At 34.5% G+C, this 14,239-nt stretch overlaps 1 protein-coding gene across 21 annotated transcripts in view; it reads left to right on the top strand.

Annotated features, from left to right (window-relative positions):
• BCAS3 (BCAS3 microtubule associated cell migration factor) overlaps positions 1–14,239 on the top strand; it is a 629,185-nt gene that overhangs the window by 204,794 nt on the left and 410,152 nt on the right. For all 21 annotated transcript variants that reach the window (XM_086686763.1, XM_086686762.1, XM_086686767.1 and 18 more), the window contains one exon: positions 3,289–3,382. In XM_086686763.1, the coding sequence (XP_086542889.1) occupies positions 3,289–3,382 (94 nt within the window). The remainder of the gene's footprint in view (positions 1–3,288; positions 3,383–14,239) is intronic.

A 14,239-nucleotide genomic window follows, 5' to 3' on the forward strand; every position in this document is an offset into this window, starting at 1 on the left:
AGAGCTTTCCCCCTGAGATCAGGAACACGACAGGGATGTCCACTCTCACCGCTGTTGTTTAACACAGTGTTGGAAGTGCTAGCATCAGCAATCAGACAACAAAAGGAAATTAAAGGCATCAAAATAGGCAAAGATGAAGTCAAGCTTTCACTTTTTGCAGAGGACATCATACTATACATGGAAAACCCGACAGACTCTACCAAAAGTCTGCTAGAACTGATACATGAATTAAGCAAAGTCGCAGGATACAAAATCAATGTACAGATATCGGACAAAGGGCTAGTATCCAAAATCTATAAAGAGCTCACCAAACTCCACACCCAAAAAACAAATAATCCAGTGGAGAAATGGGCAGAAAACATGAATAGACACTTCTCTAAGGAAGACATCCAGATGGCCACAAGGCACATGAAAACATGCTCAACATGCTCCTCATCAGGGAAATACAAGTCAAAACCATACTCAGATATCACCTCACGCCAGTCAGAGTGGCTAAAATGAACAAATCAGGAGACTATAGATGCTGGCGAGGATGTGGAGAAACGGGAACCTTCTTGCACTGTTGGTGGGAATGCAAACTGGTGCAGCTGCTCTGGAAAACAGTGTGGAGGTTCCTCAAAGAATTAAAAATAGATCTACCCGTGGATAAAGAAATTGTGGTTTATATACACAATGGAGTACTACATGGCAATGAGAAAGAACGAAATAGGCCCCTTTGTAGCAAAGTGGATGGAACTGGAGAGTGTGATGCTAAGTGAAATGAGCCATACAGAGAAAGACAGATACTGTATGTTTTCACTCTTATGTGGATCCTAAGAAACTTAACAGAAACCCATGGGGGAGGGGAAGGAAAAAAAAAAGAGGTTAGAGTGGGAGAGAGCCAAAGCATAAGAGACTCTTAAAAACTGAGAACAAACTGAGGGTTGATGGGGGGTGGGAGGGAGGGGAGGGTGGGTGATGGGTATTGAGGAGGGCACCTTTTGGGATGAGCACTGGGTGTTGTATGGAAACCAATTTGACAATAAATTTCATATATTGAAAAAAAAATAAAAAATAAAAAATAAAAATAGATCTACCCTATGACCCAGCAATAGCACTGCTAGGAATTTACCCAAGGGATACAGGAGTGCTAATGCATAGGGGCACTTGTACCCCAATGTTTATAGCAGCACTCTCAACAATAGCCAAATTATGGAAAGAGCGTAAATGTCCATCAACTGACGAATGGATAAAGAAATTGTGGTTTATATACACAATGGAATACTACATGGCAATGAGAAAGAATGAAATATGGCCCTTTGTAGCAACGTGGATGAAACTGGAGAGTGTTATGCTAAGTGAAATAAGCGATACAGAGAAAGACGGATACCATATGGTTTCACTCTTATGTGGATCCTGAGAAACTTAACAGAAACCCATGGGGGAAGGGAAGGAAAAAAAAAGAGAGGTTAAAGTGGAAGAGAGCCAAAGCATAAGAGACTCTTAAAACCTGAGAACACATTGAAGGTTGATGGGGGGTGGGAGGGAGGGGAGGGTGGGTGATGGGTATTGAGGAGGGCACCTGTTGGGATGAGCACTGTGTATTGTATAGAAACCAATTTGACAATAAATTTCATATTTAAAATAAATAAATAAATAAACTTAAAAAAATAACAATGAAATTATGGAAATCTCCAAATATTTGGAAATAAAACACACCTATCAATAGCTCATGGGTGGGAGAAGGAATCCCAAGGATGTTAGAAAATATTTGGAATGGAATAAAAATAAAAAGTGAACATATCAGAATTTATGAAGTGCAGCTATTCTTTTACAGAGAGGGAAATTCATAGCTTTAAATGCTTATAGTAGGGAGGAAAAACAGCCTGAAACTAATAATCTTCACTTTTCCCATTTTGTAATCTGAAAAACAAGAGCAAATTATAACCAAACAACAAATGAAGTAAATACTAAATATATGAACATAAGTCAACAAAATAGTAAATAGTGAAATATTGGGGAAAATCCAAAATTGGTTCTTTGAAAAGATAAAAAAAAATTGATCCTCAAAAAGTTAAAAATGAAATTATCATATGATCAGCAATCTGATTTCCTGGTTTGTATGCAAAAGAATTCAGAGCAGGATCTGGAAGCACTATTTACACACCCTTGTTCATTGCAGCATATTCACAGTAGCGAGGATATGGAAGCAATCCATATATCTATCACTAGGTGAATGGATAAAGGAAAATCTGGTATATACATACTATAATATTATGCAGCCTTGAAATAGAAGGAAATATTGTGACATATTACAACATTGACATACCTTGAGGACATTTTGGTAAGGGAAGTAAAGCCATCACAAAAGTGCAAAAACTATATTCTTCCAGTTATTTTGACTCTCTAAAGTAGTCAAAATCATAAAAACAGAAAGTGGAAAAGTGGTTATCAATGGCTGGGGGGAGGGAAGAAGAAGAATCAGAGTTTAGTGGGTAGAGTTTCAGTGTTGCAAGATGGAAAAGTCCTAGAAATTTGTTACACAACAATGTGAGTATACTTAATGAACCGAACACTTAAAAATTGTTAAGATGGTAATAAAGATCTATGCACAAAAATTTTGATATATCAATAGCTTTACTGAATTGTAGGTTTGAGTCAGCAATAGGCAAGAAAATTAAAGCATTAGGATAGTAAAGGATGACAAAGCAGACATTTCTATATAATGGATTGCTGTAATGGTTACAGTACTATATAAAATCATTGAATTGTAAACATGAAATAGGTGACTTTTATGGTATGTAAAGTATACCTTTGTAAAGTTTTTCATACTAAAAGAAAAATTAACATTGCCCATTTAGGATTAGTTCCTGATTTACTTCAGATTAAATTATTTATGTCTCAATATCATGATCCAGTAATGATCTAGTTGTAAGCAAACATCTTCCAGTAGGTCATAACATAATAAGAATTGTATGTTCCTGTCTGGATGAAGCTCTGCAAAGCTGATTTTATGCTTTTTGTTTTTTTCTGAACCTCTACTTCAAGAAATTTTTGTCTCTGTCATCTACAGTAAAGCCCATCAACTGTTTTTAGAGTTTATGTGATTGATCTTCTGGAGTATATTGTATCTTTTCCTCATTCCTAAAGTGGCATTCTCACCTTACAGTGACAATAATCTTCCAGTATAGTGGAAGCAATCATGCATACTTTTGGTCAGGGATATTGTAGTGTAGCTGTGTATATCTTCAGGCTCAGTAATTGGTGAGTAAAGTTTAATTTCCATTGTCCTTCTTTCTTTCTGTGAAGGTGCTTGTGAGCGAGGATTCTGACAGTGATGGTATCGTGGCCCACTTTCCTGCTCATGAGAAACCAGTGTGCTGTATGGCATTTAATACAAGTGGTATGTCCTTTTTCTTTCCATTTATGTCATGGGATTTCAACAAGGTTTTTTTTTTTGGAAATGGAAAACATGAAATATGGAATCTGACTTTTCATAATGTGTCAATGTGTATCAGAAAAGTAAGTAGACTTCAGTAAGTGGTTCTTGAGTGGGTGAATTTAAAATAAAAATTTAGGGGGTGGGGCTAGGTGGCTCAGTCAGTTAAACATCCAAATTTGGCCCAGGTCATGATCTTGCAGTTCATGAGTTTGAGACCTGCATCAGGCTCTGTGCTGACAGCTCAGAGCCTGGAGCCCTCTTTGAGTTCTGTGTCTCCCTCTCTCTCTTTCCCTCCCCTGCTCACACTCTGTCTCTCAAAAATAAATAAACATTTAAAAAAATTAATAAAAATTTAGAAACCCACCATCATTAGTTTTGCTCTCAGTAAAGAGGTAATTGAATATCAGCAGTAGGTAAACTGTGCTATTGAGTTGCATTAATTTCTGTATTATAATTAAGCCAGGAACTGCAGTATTCCAGACTACATATTAATGTATGTAAGTGGCACTTTCCTTGTTATTTAAAATTTCTTTTTCACTTTCACATACAAGCATATTATAAAGTATTTGCTTGTATTTTTCCCTGTGTTTTGGTAGTGGTTTTGTTTTTCTATTTATTCTTTTTCTTTTTTTTTTTTTTAATTTTTTTTTTCAACGTTTATTTATGTTTGGGACAGAGAGAGACAGAGCATGAACGGGGGAGGGGCAGAGAGAGAGGGAGACACAGAATCGGAAACAGGCTCCAGGTTCTGAGCCATCAGCCCAGAGCCCGACGCGGGGCTTGAACTCACGGACCGCGAGATCGTGACCTGGCTGAAGTCGGACGCTTAAACGACTGCGCCACCCAGGCACCCCTCTATTTATTCTTAAAGCATTTGATTAGGAGAGATGTTATAGTAATGTGGAACGTCCTACTACTTTTCATTTTTTTCTTCAAACTTTTTGTTATATAAAGTTTCAGACATAAAAATAGATTTAAAAGATAGTATAGTAATGACCCATGTATCACTACCTTGATTAAATAGGTGTTCACATTTCTGTGCATAATAAATAAATATATATATGTATAGGTATGTGTATACTTACATATATGTACTTGTATACCCGTGTATGTATAATAGATGTACATAAGTATATGTATTTTGTTGAATCATTTGAATGTAAGTTACGCATGTATTGACAACTTACCCACTACAAATTAATCATGATTTCCTAAGAATAATGACCTTTTCCCATATAGCCAGATATTATATTGTAGTTTTTAAAGTTAACACATTATGTTATCTAATATCCAAGCCATAATTTAAAGTTTCCAATTATCTCAAAAATGTATCCCGCAAAATATATAATATGATACTGTGTTGATCACATGGCTATGTTAGTAGACCCTCAAAATATCTACATATTGGAGATAGGTTTTTCTTATGGAGATTAGCAAGTAATCTGCAGAGCATTATTTTGGCTTCATTTCTTTTTATCTATTTCTTTTTTATTTTAGAGAGGGCAAGAGAACATGAGTGGGGGAGAGGGACAGAGAGAGAGAGAGAGAGAGAGAGAGAGAGAGAGAGAATCTCAAGCAGACTCCATGCTCAGCATAGAGCCCAACGAGGGGCTCGATCCCATGACCCTGAGATCGTGACCTGAGCTGAAATCAAGGGTCAGACACTCAACTGGCTGAAGCCACTTGGCTTCATTTCTGAAACAACTTTTTACTTAATAGTTGTATTATGTTGAAGCCTGGAGAATGGTGGTTTTTCTAATAATACCATGTTTTCTGCAAGATTAACTACTGTTCTACAAAAAAAAGTTTTCTCTCATCAACCAGGAATGCACCATAGTTCTCTTGTATGTGAAAGGCAGGATAAATACTTAATTCTTTCCCTTTACTTACCAATTTTCATTGTTAGGAGTTGGTTTAGTACTTACAGTGGTGTAATTCCATTCCAGTGTAGTCATTTTTAAAATACTTTGTTTTTAAGTAAAAGATAAAATTGCTCTTTTGCTTTGGGAGCTGAAATAGTCTTCATAAACTTACAGTCGTTTTAGATCTTATCCCTTTGGTTGATGGATCTGAAGAGATTGTCATTTTTATCTTATTCTGCAGAAATTATCCTATCAGTGAAAATTGATGGAAAGACCCATCTTTTTTTCCCTTTTCATCTTTTCAAATAAAGAATGATGGTAAGAGGATAATATAGAGCATTTTGAATAATCTTCCTTCTAATATCTTAATTAGTCATTTTTGATAGAGAGGAAGATTTTTGTAGCGGTTGTTGATCAGTAGGATTGATTTAATTAATAAAGACAAAGATTTATGGAAATGCTTTGAATGTTATGGGAATTAAGTTAAATTTGAAGAAACAATCTGGAAGTTATGTCACTTACAGCACTCTACTTGGAGTAACCAGTATGACTCATTTTGATGGTCCATCTGTTATGTCAAATCTCCTTTGTATTAATGTATATTTCATATCTCCATAGTCAGAATGCTTTAGACATTGGAAGCTGTACTTTTTCCATCCTGTGGCTTTCCGTTGTAACAAGAACATACCACTTACCTTAAAGAATATTATAGTTATCTGTATCATTGTCTAACAATTAATTCTAGAAAACCGCAGTTTACTATGATTTCATAATTTTGACATACATTTTTTATTTGATTTTATTTGAACTCGCAAATTTGTGTTTTTATGGTAAGATTAAAAATTTTTATATTTATACCTTCTTTTTTGTGTTCCTAGAGCACTATTTGTATAACGCTATGATATAATTTATCTTGAAGTAATCATTTAAATACTTGTCTTCCTACCTAACCTCTGAGTTCCAGTTTACATTATTAGGGTTCACTCTTGGTGTTGTACATTCTGTCAATTTTGGCAAATATGTAATGACATATATCCACCATTATACAGAGTAGGTTCGCTGCCCTAAAAATCCCCTTTGCTCTACCAGTTCATCCCTACCTTCCTCAACCCCTGCCAGGCAACCAGTGATCTTTTTTACTGTTTCCATAGTTTGTTTCATTTTCCAGAACGTCACATAGTTAGAATCTTACTGTATATAGTCATTTCAGATTGACTTCCTTCAATTACTAATAAGCATTTAAAGCTCCTCCATGTCTTTTCATGCCTTGATTACTAATTTCTTTTTAGTGCTGAATAACATTCCATTGTGTGGACATACCATAGTTTATTTGCCATTTGTGTATCTTCTTTGATGAGGTGCTTGTTCAGATCTTTTTTCCATTTTTTGATTGGGTTGTTCATTTTTAAATTGTTGACTTTTAAGAGTTCTTTGTATATTTTGGATAGCAGTCTTGTATTAGGTGTTTTGTAAATATTTTTTCCAAGTCTATGGCTTGTCTTCTTATTCTCTTGAAAGTATTTTTGAAAATCAGAATTATTTAATTTTAATGAAGTCTGAGTTATCAATTATTTTTGTCTAGATCATTCCTTTGGTGTGTATGTAACATTTTAAAATATACAAATTGATGTTCTTCTGTTGTATTCTTAATTCAATTTCACATTGGATGTTGTAATTTCTTGGAGGGAAGATCTTTATATGAGAACTATTTTATGAGTTTTGGGATCTCTTTCATTTTTTTCTTGAATCTCAAATGAAGCTTCTTAACCTCAGTCTAAGATCTGGAAGGTTTATGGATAGAATTCAGAGAGTATGTGAACTTAGGAAAAAAATTACATCTTTATTTTCTCTAATCTCTGATGAAAATTTCCTTCACTTATGAAAATGTAAAATAAAATAGTGAAATATTAGCTGTACTCTTGAGTTTATGAACAAATAAAAATAAGGGGTGCCTGGGTGGCGCAGTCGGTTAAGCGTCCGACTTCAGCCAGGTCACGATCTCGCGGTCCGTGAGTTCGAGCCCCGCATCAGTCTCTGGGCTGATGGCTCAGAGCCTGGAGCCTGTTTCCGATTCTGTGTCTCCCTCTCTCTGCCCCTCCCCCGCTCATGCTCTGTCTCTCTCTGTCCCAAAAATAAATAAACGTTGAAAAAAAAATTAAAAAAAAAATAATAGATGTTTTCACATCATTTCTATCTTATTTACATAATTCTCCCAGTATTGCTTATGGTTCAAAATTATAGTAGATACTGTATTTTAATATATAACAAAAAAAACTAAAAAAAAGACATACACTGTATGTCAATTTTTAAAATGTTATGTATTTTACTTTGTCTTAAAAATATATTATTCTGAGAAAGATGTTCCTAGGCTTTACCATATTGCTTAAAAGGTTCATGGCACTAGAATGTTTAGGATCCTGTTAATCAAAAAGGTTTATGCTCCCTAGAGACTCCATTCACATTGCCTGGCTCAGTCTTTGTGATTAAGTTAACAAGGGACAGTCCTTACTCATGGCATCTACTGGTGTGATAGGGACTTAAAGCAAGGAAGGAAAATCCTTTGTGGAGTAAGGACAGAATGCTAGGAGATGAATATTTACTTGGTTTCGACTATTGGGGAAAGTTCTTCAAAAGAAGTCAATTCTAAATTGGAACTTAAAAGATGATTAGTTAGGAAATAATGATTCTGTGTCTGGTATATAAATAAATATTGGTTGAATGAATGAGGCAAGAAAAATATGTCATATTTGACATAGATTGTGAAGCAGGGTCCATACAGTGGACTCATCCGTTTATTATGTGGCAGATACATTTTTCAGTGTGTCATCATTTCTGCAGCATTTTATAAATGCTTCGTACATGTTTAAATATTTGAATTAAATGGAGGATTCATAACTCAGCAACCACTCACAAAATTGGTTTGCAAAATCTTTCATAGAAGATAGTGGAGATTTCATGCAACTGCTTGCAATTCATCTTAGTTATTTACTGTTCAGCTCTGAGTGTCTTTGCTATTCAGAGTATGACTGTTATTGCTTGAGTATAAGCAAGTGTATCTATAAAAGATTCAATTCTCAGTGATTTGAAAGCCTTGACTTTTTTTTTAAGCTGGTCACTATCTGAATTGTTACTTATAGAATGATATTGGGTTTAGCTGTGGCTGCTATTACCCAGCTCCTGTGTGACATTTTATTTTACTTGTCTAGTTTCTGTATTATAATGCTTGTTTTATCCTAACCTTCTCAAATTGAGAATGCATATGAAATGTTTGAAGCAAGAGGCTGCATTGCCCTTTGTAAATGCATGGATTCCTTAGTAATTGTTATTTTTCCCCTGTAGTTATTTACGTTATAGTTTAAAAAAATATTTTTGGGAGAGCAAATGATGTATTTTCTATTGATCTTTAAATCCTCCTATGTTATAAAATGATACATTTTCTGCTCTCTGGTTGAAAAAGTTTTATTAGCTTCTGAACTTTTATTAATTGGTATTTTTTAGAAAGGTGTGTAATTTAAATGGGCATTAAAACAGTACTTATAATTTTTTACTTAAATTGATCTTTTCAAAATACAACTTGTAGATCCTCTAGTAACACCTTCCAGTTTTTCTTTAACATGTATCCATACGTATTTCTAAATTTATTTATGTCAATAAGTTTTAACTGTTTTGCTCCTCCAATAATTCTCTTATTTAGTTAAAGGCTTTTTCATGGGGTATGTAGTGTGGCCAATAATAACAGTAGTGCTTGTTAGAATACTTTTTACAAGTTTAGGGAAGTTCATTAAAAAATAAGCAGAACAAAACATAGCAATGTTTATTGTGTGTTTTGTTTTTAAACCTGATCATTCTGTAACCACTTTACCTGAACACATCCCTGTTATGCTTAACAATATAAATAAATTTCTTAGTCTTTTTTTTTTAGAGAGGCATATTTTCCGATGACAGAATTATTAAGATGTCCTAGACATACATCAGGATTCAAGGAGAAAACCAGACCTGTTGTCCACCTTCTGAGAAATTTTAAAAACAATGTAAAATGTACATGATGAAATAACAGTCCAAAGTGAATTAAGGAGAAAATGTAGGTTGTCTGGGTGGTATGCAGTTCGGTTTTGTATGGGACCTATTCAGCAAAGAAATTAAGGGATGCCATTAAATAGCGTTGTGAAACTTTTAGTTCAGCAGCTGCATTCAGTTTGTTTTTCAATTTATCCTTCACATTCTTGTTTATTAGCTGTGACTCTGAGTCCTGAATTAAAACAAATATTTTAATGGCAACATTTATGATATGGTTTGAAGTGCCAGAGAGGCCTCCGGTGCTTAGATCTGGGTAGGTTCAATATGGGTGGTGTAAATTTGTTGGTTTCAGTGATTTAGATACACAATGAGTAACATTTTCTCAGGAGCTTTTTTTTAAATTAATAAACTCCAATTTTGGGGGGCAGTTTCAGGTTCACAGCACAATTGGAAAGTACAGAAAACTCTCATATAATCCGGCCCCCACTCCAAACCTCCTACACTATTGACATTCCACACCACAGTGGTAGATTTGTTACAGTTGATGAACATATATTGACCCAGTCATTATCAACCAAAGTCTGTAGTTTACACGAGGGTTCACTCTTGGTGTTCACCTATTCTCTGTGTTTTGACAAATTAATATTGACATATATCTACCTTTATAGTGTAATACAGGATAGTTCCATTGCCTAAATGTTTTTCATCATGTTTGGGATGTTATTATTTCTTTAAACATTCTTTCTACCTTTTTTTCCCTCTTTTCTCCTTCTAGGACTCCTGCTACTCACAGATTAATCTTGGTGGTGTCTAATAGGTCTCTGGGGCTCTATTCATTTTTCTTCTTTTTTTCCCCAAACTCGATAATCTCAGTTGATTTCTTCTGCCAGGTTCAAAACCACGATTTGAGCCCCTCTATTGAATTTTTTATTTTAGTTATTGTACTTTTGAACTCTGGAATTTCTATTTGTTTCCTTTTTTTATGATATTATCTCTTTATTGCTATCCTTTGCTTGGTGAGACATTGTTCTCATACTTTCCTTTAATCCTTTTAACATGCTTTCTCTGCATCCGTGCTGGCATTTGGTATTATTGCCACTTTTTAATTTTATAAATACTAGATGGGGGCTCTGTAAGAGAGGTCATTTGGAAATCTTTTTTCCCAGTCAGAAGTTTGTATTTTTATCTTTTTAACAGAGTCTTTTGCAGAGCAAAATTGTTTACTTTTTGTCAAATCCAATAAAAAATATGTCAGTTGTGTTTTTGTGTTCCTGCCTAAGAAATGTGCACCAGTCTGGGGCCTGAAGATTTTTCTCCTATGTGATTTTCTGATAGTTTTCTAGTTTTACATTTTGTATTTAAATTTATTTTTATTATTTTTTTTGTTTTTATTATTATTTTAATATTTATTTTATCTTTGAGAGAGAGAGAGAAGGAGGAGCAGAGAGAGAGGGAGACAGAGGATCTGAAGTGGGCTCCATGCTGACAGCAGAGAGCCTGATGCAGGGCTCGAGCTCACAAACCAAGAGATTATGACCTGAGCTGAAGTCGGATGTTCAACTGACTGAGCCACCCAGGCACCCCTACATTTTATATTTAAATTTATGATCCAAATTCATTGTTATTTTTTGTATAATGTATCGGATTAGGTCATGGTTATTATTTTTTGGCTTATGGATATCCAGTTGGCACTTTATTATTTTTTCAAAATTCCATTCTTTCTCTGATGAGTTTCTTTTGTACTTTTTCATTAAAGTAACATACTTCTGTTGGCTATTTCTGGATTCTCTGATGAAGATGACTTTTTAGCTATTTTCTGTATGGGAATATCTGTATTTTGCCCATAATTTCAGGCATGTTTCGACTAGATAGTTTTTGACAGTTACTCATTAATTTTTCAGCAGCGGTCAACACTCTTACTTTGTTCACAGCTTTTAGTATTATTACTCTTGATCCTCTTGATTAGTTGGGTACAGAGTTGAATTTTTGGGGGGCAGCATTCTAATCTGTAGCGTCAGCTCACTGAAAATTTTTGAAAAGGTTGCTGTGTTCTCCTTGCCTTCACATATTGTGGGTTCCTCTTCCTCCAGCTGTTGTTCTGCCTGATGTAAGAGCTACTATTTTTATTTATGTTTTTTTGTATTGAACTTTGAGATAGATTTTTTTAAAACTCTGGGGTTTTTCTGTTTTGTTTATTGGTTTTGTTTTTGTTATAGGGTTAAAACAGCAGTCTCTTTTGATTTTACAAATTCAACCCAAAATCCTCTTTGCTGGTCATTTGAGTGGGTAAAATGTTCTCAGGGACCCTAAATTTAGGCAGTAACCTGTGTACATATATTAGCTTGGGCTGCTGTAACCAAATCCCATAGATGTAGTAGCTTAAACAACAAAACCTTTTTTTCTCACAGTTATGAATGCTAGAAGTCTGAGATGAAACTTCCAGCTGATTTGGTTTCTAGTGATGTCTTTCTTCCTGACTAACAAACAGTCACCTTCTCAATGTGTCTTCACGTGTCCTTTCTTTGGTGCAAGGAAGTGGGGACAGAGAAAAAGAGCTAGTTCTGTGGTGTGTGTGTGTGTGTGTGTGTGTATGTGTGTGTGTGTGTGTGTGTGTGTGTGTGTGTGTGTCTTTTAAATTGAAGTATCATCAACATACAATGTTATATTAGTTGCAGGTGTATAACATCTTGATTTGACAATTCTATACATTACTTGGTGCTCACTATAATAAATGCAGTCACTATCCGTCACCACACAATGTTATTACAATAATATTGGCTATATTCCCTAAGCTGTACTTTTCATCTCCCTGACTTATTTATTTTATAACTAGAAGTTTGTACCTCTTAACTTTTATCCATTTTGCCCATCCCCCTTACCTCCCCTCTGGCAACCATCAGTTTGTTCTCTATATTTAAGAGTCTGGTTGTTTTTTTTTGTTTGTTTTTTTATTTGTTCATTTGTTTCACTTTTTAGATTCTACATTTAAGTGAGATCATATGCTTTTATCCTTCTCTGTCTTATTTCACTTAGCATAATACCTTCTAGGTCCATCCATGTTATTGCAAATGGCAAAATCTCATTCTCTTTTATGGCTGAATAATATTCCTTATTTTATATGTAAATATATATAACATCTTTATCCATTCATCTATCAGTGGACATTTGGGTGGCTTCCATATCTTGGCTATTATAAATAGTGCTACAGTAAACATAGGGGTGCATATATCTTTTTGAATTAGTATTTTTGTTTTCTTTGGGTAAATACCCAGTAGAGGAATTACTAGATCATATGGTTGTTTTAATATTAATTTTTTTAGGAACTTCCATATTGTTTTTCATAGCTGTTACACCAATTTACCTTTCCCTCCAATAGCGTACAAGGGTTTGTGGTGTCTCTTCTTATAAGGACACTAATCATACCAGATCAGGGTCTCAGCCAATGACCTAATTGAAACTTAATTACTTCCTTAGAGACCCCATCTTCAAATATAGCCTGGGTTTTTAGAGTTTCAATATATGAATGTGAGGGCTGCACAGATATTTAATTCATAATAGTACATATATAGAATCATTTGGTTACTCTTAGTTTTTAAAAGACTCTTATTTGGTCATAGTCCAATTCTGGGTTATTCTGTTTGTGATTATTGTATCATACTTTTTCCATGTGTTTAGTTTCATTTTAAGATAAATATTTTAGGGGGGCCTGGGTGGCTCAGTCGGTTAAGCGTCCGACTTCAGGTCAGGTCATGATCTCGTGGTCTGTGAGTTCGAGCCCCGCGTCGGGCTCTGGGCTGACGGCTCAGAGCCTGGAGCCTGCTTTGGATTCTGTGTCTCCCTCTCTCTCTGCCCCTCCCCTGTTCATGCTCTGTCTCTCTCTGTCTCAAAAATAAATAAACGTTAAAAAAAATTTTTTTTTAAATAAAAAATAAAAAGATAAATATTTTATAAGAAATGTTAAATGTTAATGATCTCTTCATCTTGTATTGTGTTGTCCAAAAGTATATAGCCTGGCACAACTTTACTGCTTTAACCCCTTCTTCTACCTTTCCTTCCAACATTTAGCCATACTATTTTTCAGCTCCTTAAACATTTTACATCACTTTTCCTCCACCTGAAATCCTCATTTGCCTGGGCAACTCTTATTAATCTCTCGAGTCCCATTTTTTATGTATTATTTTGTGAAGACCTACATGACCCTAAACAAAATATCATGTTCTCCCCACCCCCACCTTGCTGCTTAATTGGGCAAGTAACTTAATACGCTTGGATCCCTCCTAGTACTTCAGTTTTCTCATCAGTGAAATGAGAGGGTGATAATGGTATCCAAAACAATACCCAAAACTTAGGGTCACCACCAAAAATTTAGCTGTTGCTGTTTTCATTATTATTAACTTCCCTCATCCTAGTTTAAATTTTATACCCATCAAGAGTATTCTTTCAACATGTTTTCTGCTATAGATAAGCTTTTACTTCATACCCAGGTATTTATTATTAGCCTGGTAATTTTCACATAATTAATAAGTAAACACTGAATAATTACACTTATTATTTTTTTCTATAATTATGAAAAAAACCATGGCAGGGCAGATATTAGGCACTAATTCAATGTAATTACTCATTTGTTGAATAAAACTCAGTTATTTCTAATTTGTAGTTTGAATGAGAATTGTCTTTTTCCCTATGAATTGTAGGAGTGATCCCTGATGCCAAATTGTATAAAATGAAGAAACATATCACACATCCTTAAGCTTGAAATATGTAACATATATTAAAAATATCTTGTGGAAATTAAATCATATTTGTGTAACTAAGTAAACTAGATTTGGGTGTTAAGTATATTACCTTTGACATAAAAGAAGATAAGCATTTTTATTAATCAAATTGGAAATTAGAAACATAAAAAAGAAATTCTTGGGGTGCCTGGGTGGCTTAGTCG

This window comes from Puma concolor, chromosome E1 (assembly GCF_028749965.1).
Source record: "Puma concolor isolate L17-30 chromosome E1, mPumCon1.1.hap2, whole genome shotgun sequence".
NCBI classification, from domain to species: domain Eukaryota; kingdom Metazoa; phylum Chordata; class Mammalia; order Carnivora; family Felidae; genus Puma; species Puma concolor.